At 40.3% G+C, this 18,921-nt stretch overlaps 1 protein-coding gene across 4 annotated transcripts in view; it reads right to left on the reverse strand.

Annotated features, from left to right (window-relative positions):
* Window positions 1-18,182, reverse strand: part of Nasp (nuclear autoantigenic sperm protein) — a 26,909-nt gene extending 8,727 nt beyond the window's left edge. For 2 of the 4 annotated variants that reach the window (XM_074080256.1, XM_074080255.1), the window contains exons 1-4: window positions 17,997-18,181; window positions 6,758-6,805; window positions 3,546-3,656; window positions 1,207-1,287 (exon numbers count right to left, since the gene is read on the reverse strand). In XM_074080256.1, the coding sequence (XP_073936357.1) occupies window positions 1,207-1,287; window positions 3,546-3,656; window positions 6,758-6,805; window positions 17,997-18,055 (299 nt within the window). In that variant the 5' untranslated portion in view covers window positions 18,056-18,181. Of the gene's footprint in view, window positions 1-1,206; window positions 1,288-3,545; window positions 3,657-6,757; window positions 6,806-17,996 lie in introns of all 4 variants that reach the window. The other 2 variants (XM_074080257.1, XM_074080259.1) reach the window with 2 other exon arrangements.
* Between the last annotated feature and the right edge of the window lie 739 nt (window positions 18,183-18,921).

An 18,921-nucleotide genomic window follows, 5' to 3' on the forward strand; every position in this document is an offset into this window, starting at 1 on the left:
CAGAGTGGCTCAAGCAGTAAGAGCACCTGCCTAGCAATCATGAGGTTCTGAGTTCAAACCCCAGTGCTGAAAAAGAAAAAAACTTGCACCGATTGGCTCACATGTAATCCTAGCTACTCAGGAGTCAGAGATCAGAAGGATCAAAGTTCAAAGCCAGCCGCCTGGGGAAATAGTTCACGAAACCCTATCTTGAAAATCCCTTCACAAAAACAGGGCTAGTGGAGTGGCTCAAGGTAAAGGCCCTGTGTTCAAAAAAAAGAACAAAAAACTTTGGCAACTGTCCACTTTTTGGGGACACTGGAGAAGTGGGGATAAAGGAGAATAATGGAGGTCAATTATGATATATTATAAAAACTTTTATAAATGTCACAATGTACCTCAACTACCACATTAAAAAATAAAGACTATTTATCTTATTTACTAGACATTCTCACATGCTACATCAGTCCTTGTTGAGTGACTATTTTTGTTTACTTGTTTTCTAATGCCAGAGATCTAATCCAGAGCCTTATACATAAGGAAGGCGCTCTACAACTAAGCTACATTCCTAGCCCTTGATAGTTCTGAAACAGGATCTCAACATGTAACCCAAACTGGCCTTGAACTCAATCCTCCTGCCTAAGCCTCCTGGATTACAGGTATGTACCACCACTCCCAGTTTACTCACTGTGCCTCTTCATGTCCCTATATTGAACTTGGATCAATTATTGACTATTCACTAATGAAAAGATCTTTGCCTCTAATGATTCCTAAAGTCAAAACTTAAATTCTATTCTTTCTATCAAGTGCCATTCACAGTTTCCATTATTTTATGTTTCCTTCAAAACCTACTTTCTAGGTAAAACTAGTCTCACTTAGCTCATGTGAAATCCCAAAGATAGTACATAATCCTAGCAAACAAGAAAACTTCAATATTTTTTTTTCCTTTGATGGGATTGGGGTTTGAACCAAGGCCTTCATGCTTGCAAAACTCTATTACTCTACTACTTGAGCCACACTTCCAGTCTATTTTGCTATGGTTTTTGGAGATGAGGTCTGGCAAACTATTTGCCCAGGCTGACCTCAAACTGTGATCCTCCTGAACTCAACCAAGTAGCTAGCATTATAGATGTGAGCCACTGGAACTTGGCTGGAGATTTCAAGTTTTTAAAAAGACTAAGGTGAAAGGAAATAGTCTACTTACATACTGAGGCTTGAAAGACATACCTTGCCAACTCCAAAAGTGATTTTCCATAAAAAAAGAAGGCTTCTCCACACTCATTAGCTGTTTCTCCATATTTCTTACCTCTAAAAAAAAAAAAAAAAAAAATTTAAATCTGAACATAATATTAACTGCTAATTAACATTAATATATGAAGCTAAAATTACATATTTTTAATCTGTATATAATGTACATCCTAAGTGACATCAATTTGCTACAGTTAGTACTTATATTGACTATATAAGTATTTCTCCTGCCATAAGATGGATTTCATTATGGAACAGAAGAGTTAGAGAACCTTTGGCTAACATCCAGAAGTGAGAAAGAACCATGGAAAGGCATGATATGAAGAACCTGACCTCCGTCCCTCTATCCCTTAACAAGCTGTACAACCTTGGACAAATCTCAATGTCTTAGTCTTCCCATCTATAAAATGTTAATTTAGTCCTAAAAGAGCTACTAAATGATTTAATTTATGATTTAATGTATTTATATATTTAAAACTACTTAGAGGGCTGGAGGCAGGTCTCAATTGGTAGAGTACTTGCCTAGTGAGTGTGAGGCTCTGAGGTTAAAAAAAAAAAAAAAAGTTTGTGGGAACAAAATAAGGGTTGGGAGTGGCTCAAGTGATAGAGCTTCTGCCTTGGACATGTGAGGTCCTGAGTTCAAACGCCAGGACCACTAAAGCCAAAAAAAAAAAAAAAAAACCTCCTTAGAAATAAAGAAAGCACTATAAGTGCTATAAGTTTTAGCTAAAGGAACTAAAGGAAAGAGGAAAGAAATCTCCTAAGTGTGATAAATGAAAAGGAAGAGGCACTTTTTTTAAATCTAGAGCAAGGAGACTAGCTTTCATGGAGTAAAAGACTGGCAGTAGTCAAAGGTCAACTAATAGCTTGACAGTCTAAGTCAAAGTAATGAGAAACTAAGGAAGTATTGTGATAAAAATCATGTTTAAGTGTGCCCTACTAAATTAAAATAGTACATCTTAAATTTTTCTTCTAAATATCCCTTTATGGCAGGAATAGTGAGAATACTGACCTGTCCAGGAAGCTAGGAAGAATAAACTGTGCTTATTTACATTGAATCTTAAAAGCCCATGGAGTTTTGCACAAAAACTCTATAAATACTTACCAGCAGATAAAATTTGGGCTCCATCACTAGCACACCACTGAATACTAGAGCCCCAATTCATTAAGCCCAAATGGAGATGAACAAAGGCCAGAGAGCAGAAACCAGGCAAGAGATTTTTGTGGACATTCAGGAATAACATTTTGTTCTGAATGTTAGGAGAAGGGAGGGGGGAAGGTAGGGAAAAGTTAAGCTTCAAACCTGAAACCCACAAATACTTCATTATAACTATTTCTTTTATAACATTCTTTACCTGAATTGAATGATGTGTAATCAGTGAATTAGGAAAACATGACTGACCTTCGACTGCTATTGGTGACACTATCTTAGAGAAGGTAAGCTCAAACCAAGTCACAGGCCACTACTTGAAGATTTAAGATAAACTTTTTTTCTCTCCTAGGAACATTAAAGTCTTTGGGGAAAATAAATCACCTTAAAAGCACTAAAGTTAAACTGTTCCTCAGGGATAAAGGTATATATGGTGATAGCTGCCAACTTCCCATTAGCTGCAAGAGTAGACAATGATGCTAAGGTTTAAAAAATGCTGTGCTAATAACAGCATTAGTGGTAGTGTGACCACTTATCATTATGTGTTTGTGACTAACAAATTTCCCCAAACATAGAACTTCCGATGTTCTGGAATGGGGAAGAGTTGGCTGGCAGAGTGACAGTGGTACAGCACCTGCCTAGCAAGTCTAAGATTCTGAGTACAAACCCCATACCACCACCACCACCAAAAAAAACAAAAAACACCTGGGAGAGTCCCAGTGGCCTGGGCTTATAAAATTCAATAGTAAAGCACTTGCTTAGCATGCAACAAGGATCCTAGACACTATCCCCAGCTATGGAAGGAAAAAAAACAGTTGGTCCTGAACAAACCAGGACAAACTGGTCCTTGTAATTTATGGAGATTAAAATAAAAACTATTGTTACTCAGGAAAATGAAAGACAGAAGCTGTTCAATGATATTTAGATTTTATACTTACCAGAATAAACACCTACATGGAAAATAATTTGGGAATTTTTGTAATACCAGGGATTAAACACAGGGACTCATACATGTTTGGCAAGTACTCTACCACTGAACTATATACCTCAAGCCATTTTCTTGGTGGTTGCTGTGATGCCGAGACTAAAACCCAAAGCTAAAACAACTCTTTATCAAGGTTTATTAGGAACATAGTATTACAATCAAAGTAACACACACAGTACTTACAAAAGACTAGCTGCTTCCTGGAATGCATTGACAGCTGCTGGAATATCCCCCATCACTAGATGTTTCTGTCCTAATCCCAATAGTTTCTTTGCTTCACTATCCACATCCAGACTGCAAGAAAAAGATTTCATTTCAGTGTCAAATATTGCTTAAATCAACATATGCTACATTCAAACCACAATACTTTTGACTACTGACAAGATATAATTAACTCACACATATATACCACTGCAAAACCAAAGAAATCTCAAAGGCAGTATTTTTAAGTTTCACTAGAACTTTTTAAAGGCTTATTTACTTAGATAACATGAGATATTACTATAAATATATGCTAATTAAGCAAGAAAAAAGGAATCATAAAATCATACAAGTTGTACTAGCTAAAAGAAAAATTAAAACCAAAAAGTGGGTTAGGTTGGGTTGGGAATGCAGCTGACTGCACTCAGGTAAAGCACTTGTCTAGAAAACAAGAGATTTCAATCTCCAGCACCAGAAAGACAAAGAAGTGGGGAAAAAAAACACCACTTAGGTAAATGGAGCAAGAGACAGAGGTCTCAAAACCAAGACAAGGTGGTACTGTTATAAAGAAAGGCAGTAAGGCCAGGTGCCGGTGACTCATGTCTGTAATCCTAGCTATTCAGAAGGCAGAGATCAGAGGGATCATGATTTGAAGTCACCTGGGAAAAGTAGTTCTCAAGATCCTACCTCGAAAATACCCCATACAAAACAGGGCTGGCAGTCTGACTCAAGTGGTAGAGTGCTTGCTTATCAAGTGTGAGACCCTGAGTTCAAAACCCCAGCCTAATCAAATAAAAAAAAGGCAAATAAGTTGAGTAAGACAGAATAAGGTAAAAAACAGATTCATACATATTCAATTTTAATAAAGATGCCAAGGCAATTCAACGATTCATCAATAAATGATGTGGCAATAAATGACTACCCACATGCAAAAAAGTGAATGCAATCCTTATCTCACATCTTTTTTTTTTTTTTTTGTGGCACTGGGGTTTGAACTCAGGGCTTTGCACTTCCTAGGCAGACAGACACACTACCATCTGAGTCACATCTCCAGTCTTATCTCACATCTTAATATAAAAATTAACTTGAAGCTGGGTGTCAGTGGCTCACACCTATAATCCTAGCTACTTGGGAGGCTGACATTGGAAGGATCATGGTTCAAGGTCAGCCCAGGCAAATAGTTCTCCAGACTCCATCTCAAAATAACCAGAACAAAATGGACTGGAGGCATGGCTCAAGCAGTAGAGTACCTGCTTTGGAGACATGAAGCCCTGAGTTCAAACTCCAATCCAAATAAGTAAATAAATGAGTAAATAAATAAAATGGATCAGTCTTAAGATTTTAGGACAGTAAAACTTCTAGAAGAAAATATAGCAGGGTTGGTGGAGTAGCTCAAGTTGTAGAGCACCTGCCTAGCAAGCATGAGGTCCTGAGTTCAAACCCCAGTACCACAATAGAAAGAGAGAAGGGTGGTAGTGAGGGAAGGAATATATATAGGAGAAAACAGTGACTTTGGTTTGGCAGGCTTCCCTAGCAGACCATTAATGAGTAATTTTGCTTTCCGAAAGACACTATTAAAAAAAAAAAAAAAAAAGGCAAGTCACAGACTGGGATAAGATATATGTGAAATTTCTATGCCAACAAGCACATTAAAAAAATACACAAAAGACTTTAACAGACAAATGGCAAATAAGCACATGAAAAGATGCTCAACATTGTTAGTCATTCAAAAAATGCAAACTAAACCCATAATGAGATTCCATTATACTTCTAGAGACTGACTAAAATTTTAAAAAGACAAAGGCTGGGCATGGTGGTGTTTGCCTAGTCTTGGCTACTTGGGAGACCAAGGCAATAGAATCTGGAGTTCAAAGAGAGCCTGGGCAACATAGGCAACATAGCAAGACCCTGTCTCAAAAAAGAAAAGACTGACTGTATCAACTGTTGCAAGGATATAGAGCAGCTAATACACTGCTGGAAGGAATGTAAAATGGTAAGAATCACTTTAGAAAACAGTTTGGGAGTTTTTTAAAGTTAAATACATACTACCATATGATCCAGCCATTCCATTCCTAGGTATTAACCCATAAACTGGAAATGTATAATAAAGACTTGTACACAAATATTCATAGCAGCTTTACATGTAATAATCTCAAACTAGGAACCCAAATGGATAAATTGTGATACCATCTACATTATGGAATGTCACTCACCAGCCAAAAGAATAATCTATTGGTACATGTGATAACACAAAATCCCAAAATAATTGTGCTAAATCAAAGCAGCTATTACCCACCCACCCCCAAAAAAGCACATACTGAATGACATCATTTAGATAAAAATTCTGTAAATCATAACTCATCTATAGTAACAGAAACTATATTATTGCCTGAGGAAGGAATGAAATACAAAGAAACACAGGAAACTGAGGTGATAAATATACTCTTTACCTTTTGGGAAAATAGTTTAGAGATAAAGACTCATCAAATTGTTCAGTTTCCTAGATACCAAATTATAGCTTAACAAAAGTTAACAACAGTTGTAAAAAAAAAAAAAAAAAAAATCTGAGTAAAATGGGCAAGAGTTAGTGATATCTAAGGTCCATTAATGGAAACAAAGTTATTTTGAAAGATACTCTCTCTTCTTAATTTAATCAACCAATACTTCAGGTACCTGATAGTACTGGGCACAAATCAAGGCACTATGATTTTAATAAGAATGATCCAGGAAGGTCTCAATGGCAACATAAATTGAAGCAGAGAACAGAAGGAACCAAGCCACACAAATATAGAACACTCCAGATCAGAGGCAACATTTGTGCAAAGCTCTAGAAGTTTAGTTAAAGGATTTGAGAAAAAGAAATTTTTTTCTATCTAGAGTAAGCTAAGGGAAGAGTTGTAAGAAAAACAGGAGGAAGGGTAAGAGGGACATAGTGGTATTATAGTACAGATTGTAATACAGGAAAAAAATAATAAAGAGAAGATCAGTTAGAAAGAAAGTGTAAGACTCTAGACCAGGCCATGTACAGTTGACACACCCCTGTAACCTTAGCTACTCAGGAAGCAGAGGCAGGAAGATCAAAACATTGAGGCTAGCCTGGAGCAACTTACAAAAACTGTCTCAAAATTTAAAAAGGGTATATATTGCACAGTATGTTCCAGATATGAATCTAATATACCATGTAATTATCTTACCTCTCCACTCTATCTGTAGATGTAGAAGGAGCAGGAGCATCTTCAATTCTATAATGAAAAATAAAGAGAAAAAAAGTAAAAATGGAGACTACTTTAAGGCCAGAAAATAAGTTCAAAGAAAAAAAAAAGTTACCATTTATTTAATTTTGGGGGAAGGGCAGTACTGGGGTTTGAGAACTCAGGGCTTTGTACTTGCTAGGGGCTCTACTGTTTGAGCCACCCCTCCAGCCCCTTTTGCTTTGGTTATTTTTTGGATCTAGAGTTTCTTTTTTGCCAAGGTCCACTGAACAGTGATACTATTTCTTTCTTTTTGAGGTACTGGGGTCTGAATTCAGGGCCTCACTTGCAAGGCAGGTGCTCTACCACTTGTGCCACTCCACTAGCCCTTTTTTGTATTGGGTATTTTTGATAGGGTCTAGAGAACTATCCACCCGGCCTGGCCTTGAACAGAGATCATCTAGATCTATCTCCAGAGTAGCTAACACTACAGCTATGAGCCACCAGCACCCAGTGGCTCCTGCAAGTTGTTGGCATGACAGGTGTGCACCACCCATGCCCAGCTTTTTTCACTGAGAAGGAAAGACCTTCTCAATGAAACATGGGTTTTTATAAAATAAAAATATCAGGGCAATGTCAAATTTCTTTTTATTTTTAAAAGTTTTAACTCCAAAGTTTTGTACTTTTCTTTTTCTACACCAGTAACAAACATTTGACAAACCAACACTAGTGTATGAACCACCGTTTGGTAGTATTACAAAAGTCCAAACAGAGTTTGTGTACCAAAAATTATCACATTTTAATAATAACGCTATAAATACTAACAACACACTATGGCACTACTGGTAATAAGAATACATGAAATGTCTTTTTACCAAAAAGGTGAAAGGGCAAAGTGCAATACTATCCAATTTTTACACTTAGCTATCATGAAAGTACCAGAGGACTAGATTCATCCTTTCACCTCAAACTAAAACAATGGTCAAAATAAAAATACACAAAATCGCAGTTTTTAGATGTTTAACGACCAGACAGTGACCTGAGAAAAGGGTTAAAAAAAAAAAAAAAAACAGGCAAGCCTTATGAGTGCCTCAGTTTACGTCTGGAGAGTTTCATCCACAGCACCAAGGAAGAATTCATCCACAGTTTGGGGTTTGGAAAGGTCCCCAATGTGTCTAGATTAAAGAGCAATCTGCAGATCTGCAGGCTTGGCTAGATGCTCATTAGTTTAATGCATGAGAAAACTGCTGCGGGGGCTGGAGGTGTGCCTTAGTGACAGAGTGCTTGCCTATTGAGCAATGCCTTTAAGAAAGAAGTACGTAAAACCTCCAAGACATGCAGGTTCTAAGACAGTTCACAGGCATCAAGTACAGCCCTCAGAAGAATACTGCTTTACTAATGAACTCGTTAGCAATGATGACTGCTCCAGATTTGTCTAACAAAACTTAAGAGCAAGTCAGTCCCGAGTCCAAACCCCAGTATCACACACACACACAAAAACATAAAAAATAAACTGTGAAAAGAAAAAAAGAAATAAATAAAATAAAGTGTGAGTCTCACCTCCTTAAGTTTCTTATTCATTAGTTCTGGAATGAAGTCCAAGAATCTCTATTTCTTTCTTTTTTTGGCAAATTAGAAAGTCATGGTTCCAACCCAGTCTAGGCAAAAAAAAAAAAAAAAAAAAAAAGCAAACAAAAATGCCAGGCTGGGTATTGGTGGCTCACCCTTATAATCCTAGCTACTTTGGTAGGCTGAGATCAGGAGGCTAGAGGTTCAAGGCCAGCCTGGGGAAATTCTTCAAGAGACCCCATCTCCAAAGTAACCAGAGCAAAATGGACTGTAGGCATGACTTAAGCAGTAGAGTTCTTGCTTTGCAAGTTCAAACCCCAGTCTCACAAAAAAAAAAAAAAAAAAAAAGTTAGGGAGACCTCCATTTCAATAAATAAAATAGGTGTGGTGCCAACAATCCTGTCATCCCAGCTATGCAGGAAGCGTAGCTAGGAGGATCCAAAAATACAACACCCTAAATAACTAAGGGAAAAAACAAAACAAAACAAAAAAAACGGAGATAAGAAAAAATGGAGGCGGTATTAAAGAAAACAAATTTCAAGGAGTGTCTGGTATTAATGCAGCAAGAAAGTTAAGAGCTAAATAGAAAGCTAAGAATGATAAGTGTTAATTTAGCATTTAGACAATCACTGATTAAGTTTAAATGTCACGAAGGGAAAGCAGCTAGATTTAAGTAGTTTGAACTCATCCTATTATAATTTGATTATGATCTGATGCCATCTTTGTTTCCCTAAAACCTAACACTGAAATCTACTTTAAGGGGCTGGTTTTCTGTGACCACCCACCACTGCCAAAGGAGCCCCCTCCATGACCATGCATCGGCAATGGATGGTCATGTGGAGCAGCTCCAGTTAAGCAGACTAGCATGGAGCCCAAAAACCTGAAGGCCTGCAACTCCTCCTGCTATGTCAGGTTGATTTCAATGCAAGATTGTGGGAGTGGAACCACTCCCCCACCCCCAATGGCAAAGGTGTTGTGATGATCATGAAGCAGGGATCCCACCAGTGAAAGCCAGCCACCTCCTACATGTGGACCACCATCAGCAAGAATGCTCAAGCTACCCTCAGCAGCATCAAGCACATGATCTACAAGAATAAGTACCACCCGGATATTGGGATGAATGCCATTTGCAGAGCCGGTGCCATCTTGCGCAGCCAAAAGCATCCTTGCTAAAACTTTAAAAAAATGCAAATCTCCAACCACTGCACTTGAAGACATTTTTTAACATAAAACCTTGCTCTGAAGCCAAGCGTGGTGGCCCATATCTATAACTCAAGCTACTGGGGAGGCAGAGGCAGGAGGATCACAAGTTGAAGGCCAACATGGGGTAAAGGAAGGGACAACTTGTCTCAAAAACAAAAGGAGATGGATGCCAATGGCTCTTGTCTGTAATCCCAGCTACTCAGGAGGCAGCGATCAAAAAGATTGCAGTTTAGTCAGCCTGAGTAAAATAGTTCAAGAGACCCTATCTCAAAAAAAAAAAAAAAAAAAAAAATCACAAAATAGTGCTGGTGCAAGGTGTAGGCCCTGAGTTCAAGTCCCAGTACTGCATTTAAAAAAAAAAAAAAAAAAAAAGAATGCTAGAGTACATATCTAAAGTGTTAAAGCATTTACCTAGCATGTACAAAGACCCTGGGCTCAATCCAGAACCCTGTAAAGTATTCTACTCAGTTTTTTCTTTTGGAAAACTTGGAAGTGTCACAACAGGTTTCAATCCTCTTAACCATCTAGTCTTTTACAGCCAATGAATATTCAAACTAGAAAAGCATACAACAGGGCCTGGAGATGTGGCTACAGTAGAGTGCCTAGAGAACTTCAAGTTCCAGTGCCACAAAAATAAAAAAGCATGTAACAGCATGTGATCTCACTTTAAATTCTTGAGCATAACACTGTCAGTAATCCTATCACATTCTCTATAGTATCTCTTTTCATTTTCCAAAGTGACTATTTACCACCTATATACCATATTCTAATCCTCACTTCAAAGTTGACCTTGCCTCACACTTCACTGAGCAAACAGAAACAATCAGACAGAAAGACACCCCTCTTCAACCACTAAAACTATTAACCTAGACTGCAGCCCTACTATATTCTCTATTTCTATTTTCACTAAATTTCCTTGCTAAAGCTGGAACCTCCTTTTCATTCAATCTTACTAAAGTCAACTCTGACAAACCAATCTAAAATAACCATCCAGTTTCTCTCATATCACTTTTAAAGCAGGATACATTAAAATACCTGCATACACTGATATTCTCATTTATATGAAGACATTTGTATGTCTTTATTCCAGTAATGGAAACACTATTTGAAAACAGTATCTTAACCACACTGTCTCTAGTACTGAAAATAAATGTTCATTAATAACACAAACATAAAAGGGGAGATGGTAATTCACAAAATTTTCCTAATGGAATGAATCTGAACTTATAGAACCCTCACTACCCATTTTATAAATGGGAAAAATGAGGCCTACACTACCATTGGCAGAAATAATTTGGGTCATTTTCCTGACTCCTAGTCATCACAGAAATTTAGCATCATCTACCCTAGAAATCTGTCATTCACTTAGGATGTTATAAAGCACTCAAAAATAAACTCAATTTCAACACCCACAATAGAATGAGTGGATTATCCTCATGCAATGGCACATTATACAGCAAAAATAAATCAGTAAAAACATGTAATGTGGTTGACTCTCAAAATGCTGAGCATAAAAAAGCAAGACATGATTGGCTTCATACTGCATGGAATACAGAATTCAGACTGTATGATTCCATTTACATAAAGTTAAAAAACAAGGGCTTAGGGCATGGCTCAAAGTGGTAGAGTGCCTGCTGAAGCGAAGCCCTGCTTGCTAGGCAAGAGCTCTATGGCTCATGCCTTGCCTACAGTCCTTTTTGCTCTGTTATTTTGGAAATAGGGGTCACTTTCTTATGTTGATAAGAAAGTGTTATGTTGGAGTCTTGAAAACTTTTGCCAGGACTGGCCTGGAACAGCAATCCTCCCAATCTCAACCTCCCAAGTAGCTTGGGAGGATAGGTGCACCCAACTATTGGTTAAAATAGGGTCTCACTTTTTGCCCAAGCTGCCCTCGAAATTGTTATCCTCCCAATGTCAGCCTACCAAATAACTAGGATTATAAGCATGAGCCACAGGCATTGGCCAATATTGTACTTCTAAATAAAATATACTAAAAATTTGGTAGATAACTTTTTAAGTCCAATTTTTGCCTGGTATCTTTCAAAGAACTTAATCTAAAACACACACACACACACACAGGCTGAGAGTGGTGGTACATACCTATAATCCCAGCTACATGGGATAAAGATGGGAGGATGGCAGAGTTCAAGACCAGCACAGGCAAAAAAGCAAGACCCTATTTCAAAAGAATAAGCAGAGAATGGTGACAAATTCCTATGATCCCTTTGGAGGTAGAGGCAGGAGAACCCTGGTCTGATGCCCAAGGCAGACCTGGGCAAAAGCGAGATCTTAACCTGGAAAAATTAAAGCATAAAGGGCTGGGGGATGGCTCAAGTGCCTAGCAAGCATGAGGCCCTAAGTTTAAAACCCAGTACCAAACAGAGACACAATCCTGAATAAAGTTAAAGAGGGGGGATCTAAATCTATTCCTTTTCATCAGGACCTGCTTCTTTCAGGTGAAATTTCCATTGCAGATTTAATTCTCTAGTAACTTTAGGGCTTTAGGTTGTTGATGCATAGAAATGCAACTGACTTTTGTATTGATTTTGAATCCTACAACTTTGCTAGATTCATTTATTAATTCTACCAGGTCTTTTTTGTTGTGTGTGTTTGTGTGTGTGTGTTCCAGTTTTTAAAGCAGTAAATGAAGACTACTTTGGGACATACATTTAATGAGTGAGTGCCAAGGTTAATAGACTAATTGATGTGACATTTAGCAAGTTGTCTTAGAGAATAAGCTCAAATTCATCTAGAAATAATTGAGTTGGCTATGGTAGTACACATCTGTAATCCCAGCCCTTTGGAAGCAGAGGTTCAAGAGTTGAAGCTAGCCTGGGCTACGTAAGAAACGCTTTCTCAAAACAAACAAAAAAGCAATTCTGACACACTCGTTTATTTTTCTGCTCTACCTTCCTCCTCCTACCTCTACCTTAAGATCACCAGTATCAGAATTCATAGACTACAATTTTGAAAGCATAGCATATTTTTATAATATGGTGTCCCATGCACCAGAGGGACACTTTTTCTATTACATATTCAAGCTAATAATACAGTCCTCCACCCTACCAAAATATAGGTACCTACATAAATCTTTCGCAAAAATGTATTCCAGTTGCAATATATTATTCATAATTCTATATAGCTAACTCACAAGCTTAGTCTTACTTTAAACAGCAAAATAAACCAACACATAAACCCCAGCAGAGCTAAAACAAACCACTTGTGGAAACAGAAACGGCAAACTCCTTAACAATACTCCAGAGTTACTGAGCACCCTGTGTTTAGTTGTGTGTGTATGTACATGCATATAGACACACACACACACTCTCTGGACAGGGTCTCACTATGTAGTCCAGGCTGGCTTAGAACTCACGATCCTCCTGCCTCAGCCTCCAGAGTACTAGGGTTAGACATGTACCAACACACCAGGCTTATTTTTGACATTTTCCCTTCTAAAGTAAAAAGTAAGCAGCACAGGAAATATAACAAGCCAAAATTCAATGAATTAGAGCTTTTTCATTCCTCCCTACTACTACAATTACAAACTATTCTGCATTATTTTATAATAGAAACAAAAAAGAAATACCTAAGAAAGTACTACTTAGAAAACTGAGAATGAGTGGGTAAAGTGGTGCATGTCTATAATCTCACTCAGAAGGCTATGACAGGAGAATTCCAAGTTCAAAGACAGCCTAGGCAACAAGGAAAGACCCTGTTTCCAAAAAAAGAGATGCAGATGTAGCTCAGCAGCAGACCGCCTGCCTAGCATGTGCAAGGGTTAGATTCCCAGCACAGAAAGAAAAAGAAACATACACACACATACATACACAAGGGGGAAAAAAAAAAAGCAACCAACCTAAGATTTGACAAACATTAATTTAGCATTCTAACAGTCACTGAATAAACTTAAGCAATGTTTAAATGGCATGAGGGGACAGAAGCCCAATTCAGACTTTTTACAGATGACAAAACTAGAGTCCAACATCAATTACTTAAAAAATGAAGGTGATATCAAAACCAACTTTTAAGATTTATTTCTCAGCCAAGGCATTGGTAGTTCATGCCTGTAATCCTAACCACTCAGGAGGCAGAGATCAGGAGGGTCATGGTTTGAGGTCAGCCCAGGGAAATATCTCTGGAAACCCTATATCGAAAATATCCAACACAAAAAAAGGCTAAAGGAGTGGTTTAAGTGTAGAGCACCTGCCTAGCAAGCATGAGGCCCTGAGTGCAAACCCCAGTACTGCCAAAAATAAAACAAAAAAATCTCATCCCATTTTTATTACAAAAGTTACACTGCAATTACAAGTTATAATGGATACTGTTTTTTGTCCTGAGATAAGGTCTCAAATAATGTAGCCCAGACTGGCCTTAAATATGTGTGATTGATCCTCCTTGCCTCAACCTCCTGTTAAAGGCATGTGTCACTAAACCTGGTTATAATGGGCATTCTTTTTGCTGTTGCCTTTGTGGTGCTAGGGATCAAACCCAGGGGCCTGTACATGCTAATCAGGCACTCTTCCACTAAGCCATACCACCAGACCAATGAGCATTCTTACGTAAAGTCTAAATTCCAGTCACTTTCTTTACCCTCCCCTTAAACACAAGTACCTTAAAAACTGCTTGTAAAATAGCTTTATCAACTCACTTAGCTGAGATATGCTGCCTTCCCTGTTCCCCTAGACTAACTGGACAGCCATACAATTTCCTGCCAGATAAAGGTTTTGGTGGAGAATGAAGGATTGAAAACTAAAGTATTGAGACTCCTTAATTAAGAAATTATCTCTCCATTGTATTTTTGGTTTTCCTCACCTACAGAAAGGTGAACTCTTCATGCTATATTAATGTTAATCAAATAAAAATTTACTCAAAAATAAAAAAGCAGTGGCTCATGCCTATAATCCTATTTACTTGGGAGATCACTGGGAGGATGAAGGTTCAAGGTTAATCTGGACAAACAGTTCTGAAGACCCCAACTCAACAAATAAAAAGCTGTGCATGGTGGTTCATACTGTAATTCTAGATACTCAGGAGAGATCAAGAAGATGGAGGTTCAAGATCAATCCAAGCAAATAGTTCTCCAGACCCCATCTCCATAATAACTGCAGAATGGACTTCCAGTAATGGCCCAAGCAGTAGAGCACCTGCTTGCAAGAGAACCAGCTTTGCAAGCACAAAGCCCTGAATCCAAACTCCAGTCCCACCACAAAAAAAAAAAAAAAAAAAAGGGCATAGTAGTGTGCATATTTCACCTCAGGTAGGCAAGAAGCATAAATAGGAGAGTCATGGTCCAGACATGCAGCATAAACACCAGATCCTAACTCAGAAATAACCAAAGCATGGGCTGGTGGAGTGGTCAAGTGGTAGAGCACTTGCCTATCAAGTGTGAGGCTCTGTGTTCAAACCCCAGCACTACAAAAACCAAATAAAATAAAACACACGAATAACTATTTAAAAAAAAAATAATAATAACCCAAGCAAAAAGGGCTGAGGGCTGGCTCAAGAGGCAGAATGCCTACCTAGCAAGCAGGAGGACCTGACTGCAAACCCCAGTCCGGGCCCCCCAAAAACACCACACTCAGTTCATGCAATTGCTCAGTTTGCAACCTGCGGTGAAACAATTTAAATGACTCTTTTTCCCTCAAGGTACATACAAAACTTTTCCTCTATATATAACCTAACAGGAAGCTCACAACTATTTACTACTAAATGAACTTTTTGAAAATCTGGGAAAAAGAAAACTGTTCATACTTCTACCTCTTGAAAAAAAAACACTTTTTTTTTTATTATCATTTTTCTTTTATTATTCATATGTGCATACAAGGCTTGGTTCATTTCTCCCCCCTGCCCCCACCCCCCTCCCTTACCACCCACTCCGCCCCCTCCCTCTCCCCCCTCCCCCCCCAATACCCAGCAGAAACTATTTTGCCCTTATCTCTAATTTTGTTGTAGAGAGAGTATAAGCAATAATAGGAAGGAACAAGGGTTTTTGCTGGTTGAGATAAGGATAGCTATACAGGGCATTGACTCACATTGATTTCCTGTGCGTGGGTGTTACCTTCTAGGTTAATTCTTTTTAATCTAACCTTTTCTCTAGTACCTGTTCCCCTTTTCCTATTGGCCTCAGTTGCTTTAAGGTATCTGCTTTAGTTTCTCTGCGTTAAGGGCAACAAATGCTAGCTAGTTTTTTAGGTGTCTTACCTATCCTCACCCCTCCCTTGTGTGCTCTCGCTTTTATCATGTGCTCATAGTCCAATCCCCTTGTTGTGTTTGCCCTTGATCTAATGTCCACATATGAGGGAGAACATACGATTTTTGGTTTTTTGAGCCAGGCTAACCTCACTCAGAATGATGTTCTCCAATTCCATCCATTTACCAGCGAATGATAACATTTCGTTCTTCTTCATGGCTGCATAAAATTCCATTGTGTATAGATACCACATTTTCTTAATCCATTCATCAGTGCTGGGGCATCTTGGCTGTTTCCATAACTTGGCTATTGTGAATAGTGCCGCCATAAACATGGATGTGCAGGTGCCTCTGGAGTAACAGTCTTTTGGGTATATCCCCAAGAGTGGTATTGCTGGATCAAATGGTAGATCGATGTCCAGCTTTTTAAGTAGCCTCCAAATTTTTTTCCAGAGTGGTTGTACTAATCTACATTCCCACCAACAGTGTAAGAGGGTTCCTTTCCCGCCGCCCCCCCACATCCTCGCCAACACCTGTTGGTGGTGGTGTTGCTGATGATGGCTATTCTAACAGGGGTGAGGTGGAATCTTAGCGTGGTTTTTAATTTGCATTTCCTTTATTGCTAGAGATGGTGAGCATTTTTTCTTGTGAAAAACACACCTTTTATTGGAAGGAGTGGTGAGGATCCTTGTAAGTGAAATTCTGCCTGATGGGAGTGTTATAGGAAGCATCATAATAAAACCGAACTCCCAAACCCGATCTATTCTGATATTAATGAAGACATATGCAGGAAATGCGGAGTCTGATATTAAAACTGGAGTTCCCAAAAGTCTCTTCCAGTGATTCGGAAGGTCATTTGAAAGCCACTGCTTTTCGTGAACCTATTAGAAAATTAACCAAAAGGTGTCAAGTATCCAAGCACCGGTGGCTCACACCTGTAATCCTAGCTTCTTGGGAAGCTGGAGGATTTCGGTTCCAGCCTCCGGCAAATAATTCTTGAAACTCCATCTCCAAAATAACCAGAACAAAATGGACTGGAGGTGTAGCTCAAGTGGCAGAGCGGCGCCTGTTCTGTCGGCATGAAGTTCTACCTACTTTGCAGATAGGCAAAGGTAAGTAAATCTCTGCTAACTAGAACTATGGTAAGTGTACTGTCAACTGGAGTGTAAAGCTATAGAAAAATCAATCATAAAAATTCCACAGCAACCTTTCCTCTTAAACGGAAGGTAACTGCCTTTAAAGAGCACGAGAAGGAAAAAATATAGACCCAGGGCCCTAAAATACAAGGGAGGATTAAGAAATGACATCTACTGTGTGGAAAATAGCACTTGTTCCCTTCAACTGATGGGGTGTTTCTGCCCACTGTCCAAGAAACAGCTTATGCCTGAGTGACACTGCACTGCTTTCAAAGCAATAGTGCCTTCTTTCCTTCAAAAGTCCTTTCACTTACACTACCTGCACGCTGCCAGCTTAAATGTTTGGAAGTGGGTAGAACTCCAAGCCGCGCTGAGTCCAGGTAATGTCCCCCATGAAGCGACCAACTCTAAAGAACCACGATGCTCCCCAGCACAGGCTGGGGTTCGCGGCGTGCCGGCCGCTAACCACCCTTTGAGAGTCCACGGTGAGAAAGGCCAGAGCAGCGAACCAACCTCTCCCCGCCAAACCGCGGAAGTCCGAGGCTCCTACCCCAGACGCTTCATCACCAAACAATGGAGTTTTCCCGCCTCCTCAAGACTCCGCCCCCCGACCCAGAGCCGGCAGTGGGAAGCAAACGCCCGCGAGCAAATCCCCGCCCCCTCGAGGCCCCGCCCACCCAAGCCTCTGGTTTAGCCTCCCTCATGCAATTTTTTTTTTTTTGGCGCCAAATCTGTTGGTTATATTCCTGGGTCGTCTAGGGACTCTCATAGGAGGTACATGCTAGGAATGAGGCGACAGTAAGGGCGTGAGGGCAGACCGGTGCGCCAGGGCCCCGCCTCCCCTCCAGCAGCCCCCGGCTGGGGGAATGAGAGGGGCAGACGATGGAGACAGCCGCCGCTGCCCCTGGCAAGATGGCGGCCGCGAAAAGCGGGGCAGGGGGCGCCAGCCGCTTGCCGTTGCCGCTAATGTGCGGGTTCTCCCCAAGACAGAGTCTTCCCCACTGGCCAGGCCTCCTCAAACACCGACAGTTGCTCATGGAGAGGCAGTCCTCCCGCCCACCAGTCTATCCTTCCAACGAAGCTCCGGTTCACCAGCCCTCCCCGCGGACTGGCCAGTGCCTCAAGCTCGCCACAGTCCCGCTTACTTGTCGGCGGAAGCCAGGTCCGCGGCGATGGCAGCAGTGGCTGTGGACTCTGTGGCCATCTTCCCCCTAAGGTGGTGGACCAGTGGGCGGAACAGAGCCTGTGAGGAAACCGGGAATTTGGGTTACCAGACACTTATTCAGGGACAGAAAATGGCAGATTGGAGACCCCGCGCGCCTGTGGCCCTCTTATATACCAGGACCCCTTGCCCCGCCCATCCACTTCCGGATCCTCCCCTTCAGGTTTAAAGTGCCAGGACTCAATCCCTTTCTACCTCAAGGACACCTCCCGCCCTCGCAGTATAGGTACCTTCCCTCCCTGGCCCGCTTTCCCTCAAAAAAACCAATTTCTTGCTTCTGTAGCAAGTCCCGTTGAGACCACTACAATTCCTGACAGGGCGCTAGCCTGCGGCTTCCACAGAAAGTGTAGCCGGTGCTGTTGTGTATGTAGAGCGAGTAGTGAAGGGTCTTCTTCAGGCACTGATACCGGAGAAAATGACACAGATTTTCTCTGCGTCCTCTCAGTCTTAACGGATGGACTCTCGGAGCTGAGCACGAGTACAGCAGCAACGGCTAGAACGGACCTCACGGACACGCGTGGCTCTGAGCCTCAGCAACTAGTGACGCGAAAAGATGACGGTCTAGGATTGGCTACAGCTGAACTACCGCGCTTGATTTAAAGCTCAATGCTGAGGCGGGTTGCAACTAGCTCCTCCCTCTGGATTCGCCCCCTTTGGCTGACCCAATCCGCTGATGCCATTCTCCCAGGCCCTACCCAGATTCCCAATCTGAGTAGTTTAGTGGTCCCAGCTCTGTGACCAATCTGGGTTTACAATTCGTTGAGTACCTTACTACGTCGGGGGTACTGTGTTTAAACACTTTAAACTATTAGTTGTCTTATTTAATCATAGCAGGAACAATACTAATG

Source organism: Castor canadensis, chromosome 7 (assembly GCF_047511655.1).
Source record: "Castor canadensis chromosome 7, mCasCan1.hap1v2, whole genome shotgun sequence".
Taxonomy (NCBI): Eukaryota; Metazoa; Chordata; class Mammalia; order Rodentia; family Castoridae; genus Castor; species Castor canadensis.